This window comes from Nerophis lumbriciformis, linkage group LG04 (genome assembly GCF_033978685.3).
Source record: "Nerophis lumbriciformis linkage group LG04, RoL_Nlum_v2.1, whole genome shotgun sequence".
NCBI classification, from domain to species: Eukaryota; Metazoa; Chordata; class Actinopteri; order Syngnathiformes; family Syngnathidae; genus Nerophis; species Nerophis lumbriciformis.
Window position 1 is genome coordinate 2,049,063 of NC_084551.2, and position 22,642 is coordinate 2,071,704.

General features: G+C 40.1%; 1 protein-coding gene across 4 annotated transcripts in view; it reads right to left on the reverse strand.

Moving 5' to 3' along the window:
* The window catches only part of grik5 (glutamate receptor, ionotropic, kainate 5), a 617,387-nt gene that overhangs the window by 214,669 nt on the left and 380,076 nt on the right, over window positions 1-22,642 (reverse strand). For all 4 annotated transcript variants that reach the window (XM_061947301.1, XM_061947318.1, XM_061947309.1 and 1 more), the window contains one exon: window positions 10,547-10,711. In XM_061947301.1, coding sequence (XP_061803285.1) covers window positions 10,547-10,661 — 115 coding nt within the window. In that variant the 5' untranslated portion in view covers window positions 10,662-10,711. The remainder of the gene's footprint in view (window positions 1-10,546; window positions 10,712-22,642) is intronic.

Genomic DNA, 22,642 nt, shown 5'->3' on the forward strand with positions numbered 1-22,642 from the left:
CTAGTAGCCAGGGTCCAGGGGCCGCAGGCCCCGGTAGGTCCAGGACAAAGTCCTGGTGGGGGGTTCAGGCTTCGCCCCCCGACGCAAAATGATTATTAGCATTCAGACAGGTTAAAATGTTGCTAAAACCATCACTTTTCTATCAGTCACAGTGACTTTTCAAAACAAAAATATTACAGCAAAAATCATATGGGTTGATTGACATGTTTATTCTGTAAGCTAACTTCAATAGTTTGAAATTATTTTGACAGTTAATGCCAGTTATCCTGTCAACCTTTCACAAGACTTCAATTTGTTCATTGAAAGTATAAACACTTTTTACAGTAAACAAATGGTAAAACAGTACTAAACAATTCCATTAAAAAAAAAATTGGTGTCATTATTAACTTTCTGTCCAAGCTTGTATAATCTACTGCCTTGTTCAATTGTAGAAAATATTCTGTGCCGAAAATTCACATTTCTATCACAATTATCATACTGTAAACATGGTAAGCTAACTTCATTAAAATTAATAGTCCTGTCAATAGCATGGAATTACAATTCAAATGTAGTTTTTTTGTAAGCCTTTCAAAAGAATTCAAAATATGAAAAATTAATGAAAATTAATTGAAGCCATCAGACACTTGAAAAGTGGCACATCACATCTCTAATGTAATCATTTGAACTTTTCAACAGAAATAGCACTGCAAAAATATTAAGGACATACTTCTGTATTTTGGTAGTTATGCTGTCAACATTTAACAAGATTTCTTCAACTTGGACTTGAAAGCATAAATAGTATAAACACTTTTAACAGTATAACAGTACTAAACAATTCCAATAGATAACATTGGTGTCATTACCTTTTTGTGGCTAAAATCCAAAGTTTTCCACTTGTATCGCTAGCAACGGCATTAGACTTGTGTTTTTTTTGTCCCAACGTGGTCTTTTACATCGCTAATTCCTCCGTGTCCGATCGAAAAATCTTGTCTGCACAAGGTGCAATTCGCGTAGTTTTCACCCTTTTTGGAACGGATAATTATTCCCGGATAGGCTTTTGAATATTCTTCACGGAATGACTGCAGTTTTCTTTTCGGTTTAAGACTCGTTTGCGATTTTTCTCCGGCTGATTCCATGATCGTTCGCTCGTTTGGAAACAATGGCAACTGGTGCCTCGTGCTTGGCAGCGGTGCTATAAATAGCCTCGCGCATGGCATTCGGAATGGCTCGATAGGAAGTTACGGGAAGCAGTGTCGATTGTCATTGTTGTTACGCGATTTCGTGAATAAAACTGAAAAAAAAAAAAATAATTTAAATGAATGAAAAAACGTATTTTTTATCACTGCAACCGTAACCCGGAATAGGTTGATGAAAACCGTACTAATTACGGGAAAACCGGAGTAGTTGGCAGGTATGAGTATATTATCAATTTATTGTTCTGAGACTTGCATCCTGCTTGTTCTTTCTTTGTTTAGTTTTTTGCTATCGTGACCTGTGTTCTCTTGAGTGGCTTCAGGCAGAGTTGTTGTGTTCCTCCAAACTGATTTACCGCTGATACTGACAGCCTGAAATAGCATCCTGGTCCTGAAGTGACTGCACTCTCCTCTAAATTTGCAGTGCGCTTGCATCGCTGACATTTGCAATGTGATTAAACTGGGACAGTTTTAATCATATCAGCGGGTGTGTCGTTAATGATTCATGTTAATTATGATTTAGGTATGGAAGCTGTTCGTGTCCCCTTATCTCTCATTAACCTGCCTGTTGTCACTTTCAAATCGACGCTAAAAATGGAACACAATCCATTGCTCTATTAGGACCCCACCATCAGGGGGACTAATGTTAAGCATTAAAGGCCTGATTTATTAAAGGTCTGTGTTAGAGATGCGCGGTTTGCGGGCACAACCGCGGAGTCCGGGCGGATGAAATTAAAAAAAATTAGATTTTATCCGCGGGTCGGGTCGGGTCGGGTCGGGTCGGGTCGGGTCGGGTCGGGTGGTTGAAATAAAAAAAAATTAGATTTTAAATAGATTCAGGCGGGTGGCAGTTAAACCAATTCGTAAATATATATACATAGTTAAATGTTGATACCCACATACGAAAAACGAGCAGGCACCTGCTGCATATGCCACAACAGAAGAAAAAAAAAGAAAAGAGATGGACACTTTTACGGAGCGGAGAAAGGACGCCTCGCCGGGGTCCGGGACCGAGGCCCCTTCCCCCGAGAGGGCCCCACCGGGAGCCGTAGCTGAGGCGATCCGCGAGAAGGGCCCGACACACGTCCAGGGTCACCACCGCGCCCACCGCACCGACACCCCGCCTCGTCCGCCTTCGCCGCGGCCGGCGTCACGCGCAGCAGGTAAGTAGCTTACCTGCCCGCCACCCCTGTTGCCGGGGGCTCGTAACAGGGGTCACTCCGCGCGCTCCGCCCGCGCAGCTTACCCGCCCGCCACCCCTGTTGCCGGGGGCGCGTAACAGGGGTCACTCCGCGCTCAGTGCGCTCACGAAAGGGGTGGGGCTCACCCTGGTTGATATAGACAGCAGGACGGTGGCCATGGAAGTCGGAACCCGCTAAGGAGTGTGTAACAACCCACCTGCCGAATCAACTAGCCCTGAAAATGGATGGCGCTGGAGCGTCGGGCCCATACCCGGCCGTCGCCGGCAGCGAGACGCGCTTGGAGGTGCGCTCAGCGCGGCTCCCATATGATTGCGCACTGGTGTGCGTCTGGGTCGTGACAGCGTGGCACGCAAATGTCTGTGCTGCATTGGATCAGTCTCCTTTCTTTAACAGGCAAAAGCTTTATAACCTCACTAATGCCTTGCATCGTCTATATTAGATATATAACAACGGGCGGGTGCGGTTCTGATCAAATGTTACATCGGGTGGATGGAGGATGGTTGACGACTTTCTGATGCGGTTGCGGATGAAATAATTGCCTATCCGCGCATCTCTAGTCTGTGTCTACTAAAACACATGCAAACCTGATAGCACACGCAAACCTGAACTACTAAATGTGTGCAAATTGGATTGTGTCTGTTAAGTGAGCAAAATAAGGCTTGCAGTCCATTTTGCGTCTGTCTTCCTTAAAATGCAAAATATATGCTGATCGTATATACCGGGAGGAGAAGATGCCACTATAATTATTTAGCACGCGCAATGTGATTTATCAACACTCATCAACTTTTTAGGAGCACTATTTTGCGTTTTAATTTAGCACGAGTGGGAAGCTGCAGGGTCAGTGCCCGCGCTGCAAAGACAGACGAGAATCCTCCGTCCTTCGTGTGTGCGTCAACATATTTCGATGGACAGAAATAAAAAAAAAAATTAGATATATCGCATACTCAGCAACATCATTTTATAATTTTATAGCTGCTAGAGGATTTAAGGGTCTGAATAAAACAAATTAAATTGATGCTGTTTTGTGTCCTTTAGTATTTTGTAAATGACATTCGTTTTATTCAAATAGAATATACATTATTAAAATGTGCATAAAAAGTGTTACATGTCTCCTGCTGGTTTGAAAAGATAGTTGATAGTTGAAAAGATAGTTGAAGATATCTTATCATAGATAGATAATTGAGAAACTTTTTTTTTTTTTGCAATTAATCATTAACTTAGAATTTAATGGCAGCAACACATTGCAAAAATGTTGGCACAGGGGCATTTTTACCACTGTGTTACATGGCCTTTCCTTTTAACAACACTTAGTAAACGTTTGGGAACTGAGGAGACACATTTTTTAAGCTTGTCAGGTGAAATTCTGTCATCCGGGAGGAGCTACTATATGATATATATATATATATATATATATATATATATATATATATATATATATATATATATATATATATATATATATATATACGTATATATACGTATATAGACATATATATATATATATATATATATATATATATATATATATACGTATATATACGTATATAGACATATATATATATATATATATATATATATATATATATATATATATATATATATATATATATATATATATATATATATATGTCTTAATAAGGTTATCCAAAAAATAGTGCTCGATACCGTAGTAGAGCGCAATATACCACCTATGAACCCACGCCAGGAAACCAGCCAAAAAAGAACAGAAAACGAAACAACATCATCTGGTACAACCCCCCATACAGCAAAAACGTCTCAACTAACATTGGACACAAATTCCTCAATCTGATTGACAAACACTTTCCCAAAGACAACATCCTAAGAAAAGTATTCAACAAGAACAACATTAAATTGAGCTACAGCTGCATGAACAATATACGACAAATCATCTCAAACCACAACAAAACAATTGCAAATGAGCCGTCGGCCCCCGGACAGAGCGACTCCAAAACCAACAAAGGCTGTAACTGTCGAAAGAAACCTGATTGCCCTCTCAACGGGGGGTGCTTACAAACATCAGTTGTCTACCAATCTAAGGTAATACGCAAGGACATTAACACATCCGACACATATGTAGGATTAACCGAGGGAGAATTCAAAACCAGATGGAACAATCACAAGGCTTCTTTCAGGAACCAAAACCTGCGAAATACCACAGAACTCAGCAAACACATTTGGGACCTCAAAGACAATAATGTTGAATATTCAATAACATGGCAAATTCTTGCATCCAGCACACCTTACAATAGTGGTAATAAAAGATGCAACCTATGCTTGAAAGAGAAACTGTTTATTATCTACCGTCCAGACCTGTCATCCCTCAACAAGCGCAGCGAAATTGTAACAGCATGCCGCCATAGACGGAAACACCTCCTAGGTAACACATGAACCAATCACCACGCCCCTATGCCAGCCTGTACCCACCCACTCTGTGCCCTATACAAACCATGGTATGCGAATGCTCCCATTAAAATCTCCTGATGATTGAGGGTACCCCCCCTCATGAAACAGGCCTGTAGAGATGAAATAGTCTTGTGATTTTTTTTCCCACACATACATATATATATATATATATATATATATATATATATATATATATATATATATATATATATATATATATATATCTATATATGTATGTATGTCTATATATATATATATATGTATGTCTATATATATATATATATATATATATATATATATATATATATATATATATATATATATATATATATATATATATATATATATATATATATATGTATATATATATATATATATATATATATATATATATATATATATAGTATATACCATAAAAAGTGGTACATGTCTCCTGCTGGTTTGAAAAGATAGCAAAATGTAACAGATAAGAGTATGATAACATGAATGTGCAGAAAATTAGAGTCTTTGTGGTGAGGCCCCGTATAGTACGCGCTAGGGTTGTATGGTATACCGGTATAAGTACACTACCGCGATACTAATAAATCATGTTCGGTACTATACCGCCTCTAAAAAGTACCGGCCCCCCCAACGCCCCACCCCCCCTACATGCTCCTCTGCTCATAAACCAACGATTGTTGGTTTATGAGCAGATGAGCATGTTCGACAACGCACAATCACGGAGTTCTTAGTTGGTTATTTATGCCTCATATAACGTACACTTACCGTATTTTTTGGAGTATAAGTCGCTCCGGAGTATAAGTCGCACCGGCGGAAAATGCATAATAAAGAAGGAAAAAAAACATATATAAGTCGCATTTTTGGGGGAAATTTATTTGATAAAAGCCAACACCAAGAATAGACGTTTGAAAGGCAATTTAAAATAAATAAAGAATAGTGAACAACAGGCTGAATAAGTGTACGTTATATGAGGCATAAATAACCAACTGGTATGTTAACGTAACATATTATGGTAAGAGTCATTCAAATAACTATAACATATAGAACATGCTATACGTTTACCAAACAATCTGTCACTCCTAATTGTCAGGACTTGGACTGTGGCGTGGTTTGTTCTCCTGTGGTGCAAATGAACTGGACTGGTCATGGCGTGAAGGTAAATACATGATTTATTTAAACTATCAAAAAAGGAATAAACGAAAAGCGCGCACAGGGGCGGAGGTACAAAACTAGACTATAAACACAAAACTTGCACATTGGCAGAAACTATGAACAATTAAACAAAACACTAACTGTGGCTTAATAAACAAAAACTTACTTGGCATGGAACCGGCATGAAAAAAAGAGTAGCAAGGGTCATCAGGATGTGGAGAGTGGACAGAGTGTGACAGGGGGCATAAATGCGGGGATGTCGTCAGGACGAACAACAGAAAATGAATGAACTTAAATACTATGGACATGATTAGTGAAAGCAGGTGCGTGACTCAAAACGTGAAACAGGTGCGTGACGTGACAGGTGAAAACTAATGGTTGCTATGGTGACAAACAAGAGTGCACAATGAGTCCAAACGTGGAACAGGTGAAACTAATGGGGAATCATGCAAACAAGACAAGGGAGTGAAAAGCCAGAAACTAAACAAAACATGACTTAAAACAAAACATGATTACACAGACATGACACTAATCCCTAAATCCCATGAAATCTTATACGTCTAGTCTCTTACGTGAATGAGATCAATAATATTATTTGATATTTTACGGTAATATGTTAATAATTTCACACATAAGTCGCTCCTGAGTATAAGTCGCACCCCTGGCCAAACTATGACAAAAAATGCGACTTATAGTCCGAAAAATATGGTATTCAGCCTGTTGTTCACTATTCTTTATTTATTTTAAATTGCCTTTCAAATGTCTATTCTTGGTGTTGGCTTTTATCAAATACATTTCCCCCAAAAATGCGACTTATATATGGTTTTTTTCCTTCTTTATTATGCATTTTCGGCCGGTGCGACTTATACTCCGGCACGACTTATACTCCGAAAAATACGGTAGGACCAAAATATTGGTATCAGGACAACACAACTGTGTACTCAACCAGAAGACTGAAAAAAACCCTGGTTAACAGACACAAACGACTCATACTTCCTGATTCAGTACGAATATTCGGATCACTAACCCGGGTGATTCAGAAACGTATAACTAGTGATGGGTCCGGCAACACCGATGCATCGGCGCATGCGTCGAGCTCATAGAGCGAAACCCTGTGTCGGTTGCGCGTACCGCTTTTAGAAAGTCACGTGACCGATCATGAGCTGTTTTGGTCACGTGACCGATACGCCAACTGTGTCGCCTCCTCTGTGCCCTGTGAGCGGCTCTTTTCTACAGCCGGAGAAATAATAACTAAGAAGAGAAATCGTCTAAAATGTAATATGTCGGAAAAACTTTTTTTTTTTTTTTTAATAAAAATGTGTAAATAATAAAATTAAAAAAATTCCCAGTCCACAATCATCCACAACACGTTCTCTTAGATTTCCATGTTATGATACATGTTCACATTATTTATTGACTGTATCTAAAAAAAGATAAAAATATATTTTTATTTAAATGAAGATAGGAAATAATCATAAATGAAATACAATGACTTGGTTTATATTATTGTATATACTAGGGCAGGGGTCACCAACGCGGTGCCCGCGGTCACCAGGTAGCCCGTAAGGACCAGAACAGTCGCCCGCTCGCCTGTTCTAAAAATAGCTCAAATAGCAGCACTTACCAGTGAGCTGCCTCTATTTTTTAAATTGTATTTATTTACTAGCAAGCTGGTCTCGCTTTGCTCGACATTTTTAATTCTAAAAGAGACAAAACTCAAATAGAATTTGAAAATCCAAGAAAATATTTGAAAGACTTGGTCTTCACTTGGAATAAGCGGTAGAAAATGGATGGATGGATGGGTCTTCACTTGTTTAAATAAATTCATTTATTTTTTACTTTGCTTCTTATTACTTTTAGAAATACAATTTTAGAGAAAAAATACAACCTTAAAAATGATTTTAGGATTTTTAAACAAATATACCTTTTTACCTTTTAAATTTCTTCCTCTTCTTTCCTGACAATTTAAATCAATGTTCAAGTAATTTTTTTTTTATTATTGTAAAGAATAATAAATATTTTAGCTTCTGTTTTTTCGACGAAGAATATTTGTGAAATATTTCTTCAAACTTACTATGATTAAAATTCAAAAAAATTATTCTGGCAAATCTAGAAAATCTGTAGAATCAAAATTAAATCTTATTTCAAAGTATTTTGAATTTCTTTTAAAATTGTTGTTCTGGAAAATCTAGAAGAAATACTGATTTGTCTTTGTTAGAAATATAGCTTGGTCCAATTTGTTAAATATTCTAACAAAGTGCAGATTGGATTTTAACCAATTTAAAACATGTCATCAAAATTCTAAAATGTATCTTAATCAGGAAAAATTACTAATGATGTTCCATAAATTATTTTTTTAATTTTTTCAAAAAGATTCAAATAAGCTAGTTTTTCTCTTCTTTTTGTCGGTTGAATTTTGAATTATAAAGAGTCGAAATTGAAGATAAACTATGTTTCAAAATTTTATTTTACATTTTTTCTTGTTTTCTCCTCTTTTAAACCGTTCAATTAAGTGTTTTTTTTTCATCATTTATTCTCTACAAAAAACCTTCCGTAAAAGGGAAAAAAAATGTACGACGGATTGACAGACAGAAATACCCATTTTTTTTTATATATATACAGGTAAAAGCCAGTAAATTAGAATATTTTGAAAAACTTGATTTATTTCAGTAATTGCATTCAAAAGGTGTAACTTGTACATTATATTTATTCATTGCACACAGACTGATGCATTCAAATGTTTATTTCATTTAATTTTGATGATTTGAAGTGGCAACAAATGAAAATCCAAAATTCCGTGTGTCACAAAATTAGAATATTACTTAAGGCTAATACAAAAAAGGGATTTTTAGAAATGTTGGCCAACTGAAAAGTAGGAAAATGAAAAATATGAGCATGTACAATACTCAATACTTGGTTGGAGCTCCTTTTGCCTCAATTACTGCGTTAATGCGGCGTGGCATGGAGTCGATGAGTTTCTGGCACTGCTCAGGTGTTATGAGAGCCCAGGTTGCTCTGATAGTGGCCTTCAACTCTTCTGCGTTTTTGGGTCTGGCATTCTGCATCTTCCTTTTCACAATACCCCACAGATTTTCTATGGGGCTAAGGTCAGGGGAGTTGGCGGGCCAATTTAGAACAGAAATACCATGGTCCGTAAACCAGGCACGGGTAGATTTTGCGCTGTGTGCAGGCGCCAAGTCCTGTTGGAACTTGAAATCTCCATCTCCATAGAGCAGGTCAGCAGCAGGAAGCATGAAGTGCTCTAAAACTTGCTGGTAGACGGCTGCGTTGACCCTGGATCTCAGGAAACAGAGTGGACCGACACCAGCAGATGACATGGCACCCCAAACCATCACTGATGGTGGAAACTTTACACTAGACTTCAGGCAACGTGGATCCTGTGCCTCTCCTGTCTTCCTCCAGACTCTGGGACCTCGATATCCAAAGGAAATGCAAAATTTGCTTTCGTCAGAAAACATGACTTTGGACCACTCAGCAGCAGTCCAGCTCTTTTTTTCCTTAGCCCAGGTGAGACGCTTTGCGCGCTGTTTCTTGGTCAACAGTGGCTTGACACGATGTATGCGGCAGTTGAAACCCATGTCTTTCAAGCGTCTCTTAGTGGTGGATCTTGAAGCACTGACTCCAGCAGCTGTCCACTCCTTCTGAATCTCCCCCACATTTTTGAATGGGTTTTTTTTCACAATCTTGACCAGGGCGCGGTGATCCCTATCGCTTGTACACTTTTTCTGACCACAGTTTTTCCTTCCCTTTGCCTCTCCATTAATGTGTTTGGACACAGAGCTCTGAGAACAGCCAGCCTCTTCAGCAATAACCTTTTGTGTCTTTCCCTCCTTGTGCAATGTGTCGATGGTTGCCTTTTGGACAGCTGTCAAATCTGAAGTCTTCCCCGTGTTTGTGTAGGCTTCAGAACTGGACTGAGAGACCATTTAAAGCCCTTTGCAGGTGTTTTGAGTTAATCAGCTGATTAGTTTGTGGCACCAGGTGTCTTCAAAATTCAACCCTTACACAATATTCTAATTTTGTGACACACGGAATTTTGGATTTTCATTTGTTGCCACTTCAAATCATCAAAATTAAATGAAATAAACATTTGAATGCATCAGTCTGTGTGCAATGAATAAATATAATGTACAAGTTACACCTTTTGAATGCAATTACTGGAATAAATCAAGTTTTTCAAAATATTCTAATTTACTGGCTTTTACCTGTATATAAATGTATTTATTTAGCTATTCTTGTTCAAATCACACTTACGTGTAACTTACAAATGACAATATATTTATTTATTTAAGTGTGTATCAAACTGGTAGCCCTTCGCATTAATCAGTACCCAAGAAGTAGTTGTTGGTTTCAAAAAGGTTGGTGACCCCTGTACTAGGGCATCAAATCAGTGTCAGTTGAGTCGGTCCATAGGTTGCCTGTAGGGATTTTTAATGTCCAGCAGATGTCAGTATTTAGTGACACAGTATCAATACAGTTTTGCAATGTGTCGAAACGCTTCATGACGCCTCATCAACCCATCACTAGTTCCACTGTACCTGGGACAAAGGACAAGGACTTCTGCGGTAAACTCACCCATGCGGACGGAGGAGAGCACGGGGGTCTGACTCAGCGAGCGTGGCGGCATGTTGGCTAGCAAGAAGGAGGACAGGAAGTGTATCGACAGCAGCAGTGCTGGCAGAGCCGGCATCTTCTACTGCTCCTCATGGAGAACGGTCTGCTGGCTGCCTGTACCGCCACCTGCAGGAGAGGAGGACACGCCGCACGTTAGCGTACTTCGTGGTTGACATTGTTATGAAAACGGTCACCTTGCCGCCGGCGTTCACAACTGTACGTCACGCTCATAGCGGGGCGAGGGAGAAGAGATTGACTTTCATGTCAGTGTGACGCAAGCGAGGCCATCTCATCATAAAATATGAGTCCTCTTCAAGTCTCCGGTGGAAAGTCAGTCTTTTGGAAGTGGCAGGGTTCAGCCTGGAAGAGGCAGTTCAAAGACAACACCACAACAAACTCCCAGGCTCTCAAAGGCAGCGTCCTCGAATGCATACAGATCGCGTCGTCACAAAGTAGGCGGACGCGTCGGACGGACAAGTTTTCGCGACCGCCAATTGAACCAGGAGTGCAGTAGGAGTAGCGAGGAGGGTCACCTTTGACCTTTACAGGGAGGGAGTGGACAATGACCAGCATGGACCATTTCACACAGACACTGCCCTCGCACAATAAATCATCACTGTATGTCAGGGGTAGGGAACCTATGGCTCTCGAGCCAGATGTGGCTCCTTTGATGACTGCATCTGGCTCTCAGATAAATCTTAGCTGACATTGCTTAACACGATAAGTAATGAGTAATCCCGCTGATAATCACACGGTTAAAAATAACGTTCAAAATATAAAACATTCTCATGCATTTTATTCCATCCATCTGTTTTTCTACCGCACCGGTTCAACACGTCGCATTATTGGTAAGAAGTATTTTGTTTGTATTGGTTAAATTCAGAGGTGGGTAGTAACGCGCTACATTTACTCCATTACATCTACTTGAGTAACTTTTGGGATGAATTGTACTTCTAAGAGTAGTTTTATTGCAACATACTTTTACTTTTACTTGAGTATATTTATAGAGAAGAAACGCTACTTTTACTCCGCTACTTTTATCTACATTCAGCTCGCTACTCGCTACTATTTTTTATCGATCTGTTAATGCACGCTTTGTTTGTTTTGGTCTGTCAGACAGACCTTCATAGTGTTTCAACAAATACAGTCACTGGTGACGTTCACTTCGTTCCACCAATCAGATGCAGTCACTGGTGACGTTGGACCAATCAAACAGAGCCAGGCGGTCACATGACCTGACTTAAAAAAGTTGAAAAACTTATTGGGGTGTTACCATTTAGTGGTCAATTGTACGGAATATATACTGTACTGTGCAATCTACTAATAAAAGTTTCAATCAATCAATCAAAAGTGTGAAGGAAAAAAGATACTTTTTTTATTTCAACCGTACATCCCGTCAAAAGCCTAAAGACTGACTGCACAGTTCCTGTCTTCACAATAAAAGTGCCGCTCCATCGCGCCTGCGCTTTCAAAACAAGAGTCTCCGAAAGCCAGCGCAAACAAGCGAGCAAGCTACGGAGTTTGCCGCCAATGTATTTCTTGTAAAGTGTATAAAAACGAATATGGAAGCTGGACAAATAAGATGCCAAAAACCAACCACTTTCATGTGGTATTAGACAGAAAGGAGGAACTTTTTTTCTCCTCCATTTGAAAACGTGGACGTTATCATCACTACTGTCTGATTACAATCAATGCAAGTCATCAGAATCAGGTAATACACCAACTTATATTCTTGTCTTCATGAAAGAAAGGAATCTATATGTGTTAAACATGCATGTATATTCATTAAAACACCTTTAACATGTAAACAAAAACGGCAAAATAAATAAATATAAATTATATACTGTATATATATATATATATATATATATATATATATATATAAATGTGTGTGTGTATATATATATATATATATATATATATATATATATATATATATATATATATATATATATATGTATGTATGTATGTATGTATGTATGTATATATATATATATATATATATATATATATATATATATATATATATATATATATATAAGATATGTGTGTGTATGTTACTCAGTACTTGAGTAGTTTTTTCACAACATACTTTTTACTTTTACTCAAGTAAATATTTGGGTGACTACTCCTTACTTTTACTTGAGTAATAAATCTCTAAAGTAACAGTACTCTTACTTGAGTACAATTTCTGGCTACTCTACCCACCTCTGGTTAAATTCAGAATAACAATGTCATGTCTGTGTGATCATGTTTTGTTTTAGTCATGTTCGGTTTTGTTTTTGGACTTTTTGTGCACTTTTGTTTGTTTTGTCACCATAACAACCATTAGTTTCCAACTGTCACGTCACGCACCTGTTTCACGTTTTAAGTCACGCACCTGTTTTCACTAATCATGTCTGTAGTATTTAAGTTCATTGTTTTCAGTTTGTCTTTCTGGCGACATCCGCATTCACACCCCTGTCACACTCTGTTTACCTCTGCACACTTCATGCCATGTCCAAGTAAGTTTTTGTTTATTAATGCCACAGTTAGTGTTTTTGTTTCATTGTTCATAGTTTCTGCCTTTGTGCAAGTTTTGTGTTTATAGCCAAGTTTTAGAACCTCCACTGTGAGCGCCTTTTTTTTTTTTTTTTTTTTTGAGTGTTAAAATTAAATGTCTTCACCTTCACGCCATGTCTGGTCCAAATCATTTGCACCACGGGAGAACAAATCACGCTATAGCCCAAGTCCTAACAGATGTCGCCAGCAAGACAAACTGAAAACAATGAACTTAAATACTACAGACATGATTAGTGAAAACAGGTGAGTGACTCAAAACGTGAAACAGGTGCGTGACGTGACAGGTGAAAATTAATGGTTGCTATGGTGACAAAACAAAGAAAAGTGCACAAAAAGTCCAAAAACAAAACCGAACATGACTAAAACAAAACATGATCACACAGACATGACAAACAACGTTATTAAAAATAATAATAGACTTGTTGTACTCTAAAAATGTTGGTCTTACTTAAAAATCATACTTGCCAACCTTGAGACCTCTGATTTCGGGAGGTGGGGGGTGAGGGGCGTGGTCGGGGCGGGGGGCGTGGTTGTGGGCGTGGTTAAGAGGGGAGGAGTATATTTAGAGCTAGAATTCACCAACTCGAGTATTTCATATATATATATATATATATATATATATATATGTGTATGAAATACTTGACTTTCAGTGAATTCTAGCTATATATATATTTATTTATTTTATTATATATATAAATAAAAGAAATACTTGAATTTCAGTGTTCATTTATTTACACATATACACACACATAACACTCATCTACTCATTGTTGTACTTGAAAGTACAATGCAATACTATTCCGGGGCAATGGCACCTATCAAATACACAGTAATGAAAACGCAGTTGTTCTACTAAAAAGTTTAAAAAAAGTTAAAGTACCAATGATTGTCACACACACACGAGGTGTGGCGAAATTATTCTCTGCATTTGACCCATCACCCCTGACCACCCCCTGGGAGGTGAGGGGAGCAGTGAGCAGCAGCGGTGGCCGCGCCAGGGAATCATTTTTGGTGATTTAACCCCCAATTCCAACCCTTGATGCTGAGTGCCAAGCAGGGAGGTAATGGGTCCCATTTTTATAGTCTTTGGTATGACTCGGCCGGGGTTTGAACTCACAACCTACCGATCTCAGGGCGGACACTCTAACCACTTGGCCACTGAGTAGTACTAACTGTACTGTGTGTTATGAGAGTAGAGTATGTGTATGTGTGGCCCTTTAATAGGTGACAGCATGTGAGGTGAGTGACGTCAGTGAGTGTGTGGGCGAGAGAAGAGAGGGAGCGGTAGTGTGAGTGCGGGGAGGGACTAGTTGGTTTTGTGTTGGATTGGCTGTGTGCAAGCAATCAATAAAGCAAGATTTGCAACTAATCGCTGGACTCATCATTCACCCTAAAGTCGTCCGCTGTGGAGACCCACTGCCGGGTCAGGTGAAGGGTGTTGCCCCGAGCATACATCGGCCCTGGAGAAGTGTCTCCCCTGTGCTCTTTGACTACGGTCTCGTTCTTCTGCTTCGTCTCCTTGTGTGCGCACACTGGACTCAGGTCCGCATGGGGCTGGAGGGGGCGTGGCCTCCAGCTCCGGCTGAATTCCGGGAGATTTTCGGGAGAAAATTTCTTCCGGGAGGTTTTCGGGAGAGGCGCTGAATTTCGGTATTTAGTGGTATTCAGTGTTAAAAAAAATATGATATGTCTCTCACAGAAATACACTTTAAAATATTCGGCTTTTTATGGCTCTCTCAGCCAAAAAGGTTACCGACCCCTGCTGTATGTGAACGCTTCATAATGCATAATGCATTGAGAAAGCACAGGAGGTAAGGAAGGCACTTTTGAAGGCATCGTGGCCTCACTGGATAGATCCTATCGACAAATACTACACGAAACTGAGAGATTGTGACAACAACGATGTCATCAAATTAATATGTAATACATCTTCCGCATGAATGCAGCTGAGATAGGCTCCAGCGACCCCAAAAAGGGACAAGCGGTAGGAAATGGATGGATGGATGGACAACATATATCACACTTTTCTTTAAAAAGGCTGAAATAAAAATGTTGCCATCTATTTGACTGTACCTATGGTTATCTCCTTGGCTGATATGGCCAGGCAACTTTCAAAAGTGTTGTTAGCATTATGTCTCGCCCTCTCCCGGTTTTGAGTGCCTAAACCAGGCCTGGGCAATTATTTTGATCATACATTAAATGTGCCCCCAAGCTCTGGCACTGATCATACAGGGAGCGGACTGCCACAATCAGACAGTCCGACACCCCGTACTCTCTGAGCACTCCCCACAGGACTTCCCCAGGGACACGGTCGAATGCCTTCTCCAAGTCCACAAAACACATGTAGACTGGTTGGGCAAACTCCCATGCACCCTCAAGGACCCTGCCGAGAGTATAGAGCTGGTCCACAGTTCCACGACCAGGACGAAAACCACACTGTTCCTCCTGAATCCGAGGTTCGACTATCCGGCGTAGCCTCCTCTCCAGTACACCTGAATAGACCTTACCGGGAAGGCTGAGGAGTGTGATCCCACGATAGTTAGAACACACCCTCCGGTTCCCCTTCTTAAAGAGAGGAACCACCACCCCGGTCTGCCAATCCAGTGGTACCGCCCCCGATGTCCACGCGATGCTGCAGAGTCTTGTCAACCAAGACAGCCTCACAGCATCCAGAGCCTTAAGGAACTCCGGGCGGATCTCATCTACCCCCGGGGCCTTGCCACCGAGGAGCTTTTTAACTACCTCAGCAACCTCAGCCCCAGAAATAGGAGAGCCCACCACAGACTCCCCAGGCACTGCTTCCTCATAGGAAGACGTGTTGGTGGGATTGAGGAGGTTTTCGAAGTATTCCCTCCACCGATCCACAACATCCGCAGTCGAGGTCAGCAGAACACCATCCCCACCATACACGGTGTTGATAGTGCACTGCTTCCCCTTCCTGAGGCGGCGGATGGTGGTCCAGAATCGCTTCGAAGCCGTCCGGAAGTCGTTTTCCATGGCCTCACCGAACTCCTCCCATGTCCGAGTTTTTGCCTCCGCGACCGCTGAAGCCGCACACCGCTTGGCCTGTCGGTACCTGCCCGCTGCCTCAGGAGTCCTATGAGCCAAAAGAACCCGATAGGACTCCTTCTTCAGCTTGACGGCATCCTTCACCGCCGGTGTCCACCTAGTCCACCTAGATCCCCCTAGTCCAGCGTTTCTCAAAGTGTGGGGCGCGCCCCACTGGTGGGGAATAGAGACATGACAGGTGGGGCGCGAGGAACGGGAGGAAATTTCACTTTAAATTTTTTTTTAATTATTATATTCTTAGATTATTTTTTTTTCTATGCTTTCATTTTTTATACACACTGTAAATCACTTTGTGATTCTGTCTGTGAAATCCGCTATATAAATAAATGGAAATTACCGGTACTTATTTTTACTGTAGGCTTTATATTTCTCGGTAGGAGCGAAAGTTTGACAGACATAGCAACAGTAACTAATGGGGGCGGGGCTAAGCGGACTTTCGCGCGGATGGTTAGCAGGCTAATGTGTGGATCACAATTACACAAATATATACATTTGTGACTCGCACCTCAAAGGTCGTCGAGCCAGAGCCAGCGCCTGCAGAGAAACAAAAATGTGACGGGCACACACTGTGTCATTCACCGGGAAGCACTCGCGTCAAGGCAGCTCAGCCCCGAACTCAATGAGGTTTTAACATGTTGTGAGCGCGGTAAATTTGATCAAAACACGACCACTGAAAGTGCGACTGTTCTCTGCACTGTGTGAGGAAATGGGAGCTGATCATACAGCCGTGCTGTTTCACAGTGAAGCAAGGTGGCTCTCCTGGGGGAAAGTGCTGTCACTTGCCCTGTCTTGCCAAATGCATAGCTCCTCCTTTTTTTTTTTTTGCAAAGATTGCAAAGTGGCACTTTTATTGTTTTTATTATTGAACTTGATGCAAGTTATTTGATTTATTATTGAACTTGATGCAAGTTATAACACTTTTTTTGATTTATTATTGAACTTGATGCAAGTTATAACACTTTTGTTTTATTTATTATTGAACTTGATGCAAGTTATAACACTTTTTTTGATTTATTATTGAACTTGATGCAAGTTATAACACTTTTTTTGATTTATTATTGAACGTGATGCAAGTTATAACACTTTTTGATTTATTATTGAACTTGATGCAAGTTATAACACTTTTTTTGATTTATTATTGAACTTGATGCAAGTTATAACACTTTTATTTGATTTATTATTGAACTTGATGCAAGTTATAACACTTTTTTTGATTTATTATTGAACGTGATGCAAGTCATAACACTTTTTTTGATTTATTATTGAACTTGATGCAAGTTATAACAGTTTTTTTGATTTATTATTGAACGTGATGCAAGTTATTACACTTTTTTTGATTTATTATTGAACTTGATGCAAGTTATAACACTTTTGTTTTATTTATTATTGAACTTGATGGAAGTTATTTTATTTATTATTGAACTTGATGCAAGTTATACCACAGCTGCACAGTTATTTTATTTATTACTGAACTTAATGTTATTTTATGTTATTGAGTTTGAATGTATACAACTTGATGTTCAATAAATTTGAAAATGTTAAAGCTTGGCTTTAGCGCTCTGTTGGGGCGAAGGGGGCAGGTGGGGCTTGAAAACTCCCCCTTGTCCAAAGTGGGGGATGACAAAAAAAGTTTGAGAACCACTGCCCTAGTCGGATAAGCGGAAGAAGATGGATGGATGGATGAAGATCCCCTAGTATACTTTTTTCCCTTTTTAAAAAAAACAACATTTTTAATTAGTTTGTGGGCTTCAAAAATTGCAAAACAATTTTTTTTTGCATTCATTCCTTAGCCTTTTCTCTTCATTTTTTTTCTGCCCATGCAATTATCGACCACCTCCTTTTCCCCCTTTACTGCACACCGTGACTTCCTCGGGTGCATTGTGGGGACAGAATGTGTGGAAGAAGCCTCCGCATGCCAGTGTTTTCAACTAACAACGCGCACCATACTGCGCAGATGGCCGCCGCTGCCCTCATTACGCTTAGCCCGGCTCCGAGTGCATCGACGGCAGGGCTGGGCGTGAGGCCATCGGCGAGCGTGACACGTCGTGGAATAATGGCCGCGCTGCGGGAGTCGCCGTTTTGAATCAATATGGTGTATGTGTGCTGAAACATACATGCATAATGACTGTATGGCTCAGACCCCCTGCTGTTGTTACATTTATGTCCACATGCCCTAAAATGAGTTACGCAACTGATGATTAGTTTGACCCCACAGCGAGATCACCACTATGACTGCTGTACTTGTGTGTGTGTGTGTTTTGATGCAGTCACTGTGTGTCGGCGTGAAGGCGTATCGATCGGGCGCGGGGAGGATGGCCGAAGTGGCGGGCCCTTCAGGTGCACTCAATCAAATCGATGGGTGAACCCATCACGAGGAGCTCTGCGTTTTCCAGGGCGGCCATTTGATTGGCTATTACCGAGAGGCAGATTGCCAGTGTGACGAATAGGAGGCGACACCTTCATCGACGAACGCCATGGAAGCGGCGGCCTTTCCATTGTTATTGAGAGCTATTGACAGCATTAGCCGGAGAAAATAACTAGTATTCGAAGGAGACGGCGGGGGGGTGACGATGATGGAGGAAGGCCGCGTACGAAATTGAATGCAGAAGCCGGGAGATTGGAAAGGGTTTGGGTGTGGAATGAGAGAGACGCGCAGCAGGGTGGAGCTGGGAGAGAGAGAGAGGGAAAGTCAGCCATGTTGACATTATCTCCAATCAGAGGTGTGATGCCTCGTCATAGTTCTCCTGGTGTTAAGTTGGGCTGATTGGTGGGTAATGCTCTAGTCTACGTCAAATGTACTGCACATGCAACTTTGCAATTTTTCAGAAAATACCGTACAGGCCAAAAGTTTGGACACACCTTCTCTTTTCAATGCGTTTTCTTAATTTGCATGACTATTTAAAAGTTAAAGTTAAAAGTTAAGGTACCAATGATTGTCACACACACACTAGGTGTGGCGAAATTATTCTCTGCATTTGACCCATCACCCTTGATCACCCCCTGGGAGGTGAGGGGAGCAGTGGGCAGCAGCGGTGGTCGCGCCCGGGAATGATTTTTGGTGATTTAACCCCCAATTCCAACCCTTGATACTGAGTGCCAAGCAGGGAGGTAATGGGTCCCATTTTTATAGTCTTTGGTATGACTCGGCCGGGGTTTGAACCCACAACCTACCGATCTCAGGGCGGACACTCTAACCACTAGGCCACTGAGTAGGTAGATCACTGTAGATCAGGGGTGCTCACACTTTTTCTGCAGGCGAGCTACTTTTCAATTGATCAAGTCGTGGGGATCTACCTCATTCATATATATCATTTATATTGACTTATTTATGAAATATATGTTTTTGTTAACAAGTTAAAGGTGTTTAATGATAATGCAAGCATGTTTAACACATATAGTTAATATTGTTAAAAAATTAAAGGTGTTTAATGATAATACAAGCATGTTTAATACATATAGTTAATATTGTTAACAAGTAAAAGGTGTTTAAAGATAATGCAAGCATGTTTAACACATATAGTTAATATTGTTAATAAATTAAAGGTGTTTAATGATAATACAAGCATGTTTAGAACATATAGTTAATATTGTTAACAAGTTAAAGGTGTTTAATGATAATACAAGCATGTTTAACACATAGTTATATTGTTAAAAAATTAAAGGTGTTTAATGATAATACAAGAATGTACACATATAGTTAATATTGTTAACAACTTAAAGGTGTTTAAAGATAATACAAGCATGTTTAACACATATAGTTAATATTGTTAACAAGTTAAAGGTGTTTAATGATAATACAAGCATGTTTAATATATATATTTAATATTGTTAACAAGTTAAAGGTGTTTAATGATAAAACAAGCATGTTTAATACATATAGTTAATATTGTTAACAACTTAAAGGTGTTTAAAGATAATACAAGCATGTTTAACACATATAGTTAATACTGTTAACAAGTTAAAGGTGTTTAATGATAATACAAGAATGTTTAATGCATATAGTTAATATTGTTAACAAGTTAAAGGTGTTTAATGATAATACAAGCATGTTTAACACATATAGTTAATATTGTTAACAAGTTAAAGGTGTTTAATGATAATACAAGCATGTTTAACACATAGTTAATATTGTTAAAAAATTAAAGGTGTTTAATGATAATACAAGAATGTTTAATACATATAGTTAATATTGTTAACAACTTAAAGGTGTTTAAAGATAATACAAGCATGTTTAACACACATAGTTAATATTGTTAACAAGTTAAAGGTGTTTAAAGATAATACAAGCATGTTTAACACATATAGATTCCTTTCTTTCATGAAGACAAGAATATAAGTTGGTGTATTACCTGATTCTGATGACTTGCATTGATTGGAATCAGACAGTGGTGCTGATAATGTCCGCATTTTCGAATGGAGGAGAAAAAAAGTCCTCCTTTCTGTCCAATACCACATGAAAGTGGTTGGTTTTTGGCATCTTATTTGTCCAGCTTCCGTACTCCTTTGTATGCACTTTACGAGAAATACATTGGCGGCAAACTCCGTAGCTTGCCAGCTTTCTGAGACTCTTATTTTGTTAGCGCAACTGTGCAACTGTGCAGTCGGTCTTTGGAGTTTTGACGACAGGTACGGCGCCAGAGTCTGTTGAAATAAAGTGTTTCTCGCCTTCCAGTCGGTAATTTTAAAGAGCTGGCAGCAGCCAGCGTCATCTCAGAAGACCCTCGGGTGCCGTGAATGTCAATCAAGTGACGAAAGTGACGTCATAGTGAAGATTTATGATCGCTCATTTTTAGGACTATTTTTTTTATGCCTGGCTGGTGATCGACTGACACACCCTCCGAGATCGACCGGTAGCTCGCGGTCGACGTAATGAGCACCCCTGCTGTAGATTGTCACTGAAGGCATCAACACTATGACACCTGTGAAGTGAAAACCATTTCAGGTGACTACCGCTTGAAGCTCATCGAGAGAATGCCAAAAGTGTGCAAAACCGTAATCAGAGCAAAGGGTGGCTATTTTGAAGAAAATAGAATATAAAACATGTTTTCAGTTATTTCACCTTCCACATGTGTTCATTCATAGTTTTGATGTCTTCAGTAACAATCTACAATAGTCATGAAAATAAAGAAAACGCATTTGTTACGGCTCAGACTCCTGCCAATGCCGCTCATCCATCTGTGCGCTCCAGTGAGTGCACCTCGGGACACGCCCACGGCCGCCAGCGGCAATCATTTACCGCCAATCGACACACCTGCCTGTGATGATCAAGCGGTCTTCTTAAGCCTGGACAACCTGCCGTCGCTCGCCGGAGTATAGTCTTCTTACCCTTGTAAGCATCCCATGTCTGGCTTCCATCCCGCGAACTCGCTCCTCCCCTGTGACTTCCGTGTTTGTGTTGTGTCTGATGTTCCTGTTTTCTTCCCGCAGCGCTTCCCGTGTTCTTCCGTGATCCCCTGTTGTTTCCCTTACCTCCCGGACTGCCCTTTTGGATTCTCGACCTCCCGCTTGGAAACGGATCTTGCCTCTTCTCTCCTGCCCTGGATCATCTGCCTGCCCAACGGACTGTCTTCCTGCCTTGTTCCTCCTCTCGCCCAACACAACACTTGGTAACACACACTACAGCTAATCACACACATAGCCACACATCACATACACGTTTGGATCTAGTTCACACTCCATTTCCTTAGTTTATATTTGTATTGTTTGATTATTATATATATATGGCAGTGATGTGCGGTGAGGTTGATGGCTGGTGAGGCACTGACTTCATCGCAGTCAGATTTACAAACATATGAACCCTAAAGAGTATCTTATTCACCATTTGATTTGCAGCAGTTAACGGGTTATGTTTAAAAGCTCATACCAGCATTCTTCCCTGCTTGGCACTCAGCATCAAGGGTTGGAATTGGGGGTTAAATCACCAACAATTATTCCCGGGCGCGGCGCCACTGCTGCCCACTGCTCCCCTCACCTCCCAGGGGGTGATCAAAGGGATGGGTCAAATGCAGAGGACACATTTCATTACACCTAGTGTGTGTGTGACAATCATTGGTACTTTAACTTAACTTTAACTTTACACATACAAACTGTAGCACACAAAAAAGCACATTTAATAAAAAAAACGTTATTATGGTCTTACCTTTACTTAGAAATTAAGTCCACGCGCCGCAACTAAAGCCCTCACTTAAACTTTCCACGTGCAAGATTGAATCTATTTAAAAAAGTGTAACCGAGGGTTTATAAATGTCGCCTATACTGCATGAAACTACAAAATAACAAACACGGAGGCTCCAGTTTACACGAGGACCACTTTATTTACCTTCTTTCAAAAACCTCCGCAACGTGACATCACTTCCGCTCTTAGCGCCTTCAAAATAAGAGCTCAAGGCATATACTCTATAACAGCGCATAACAGGAACTTAACAT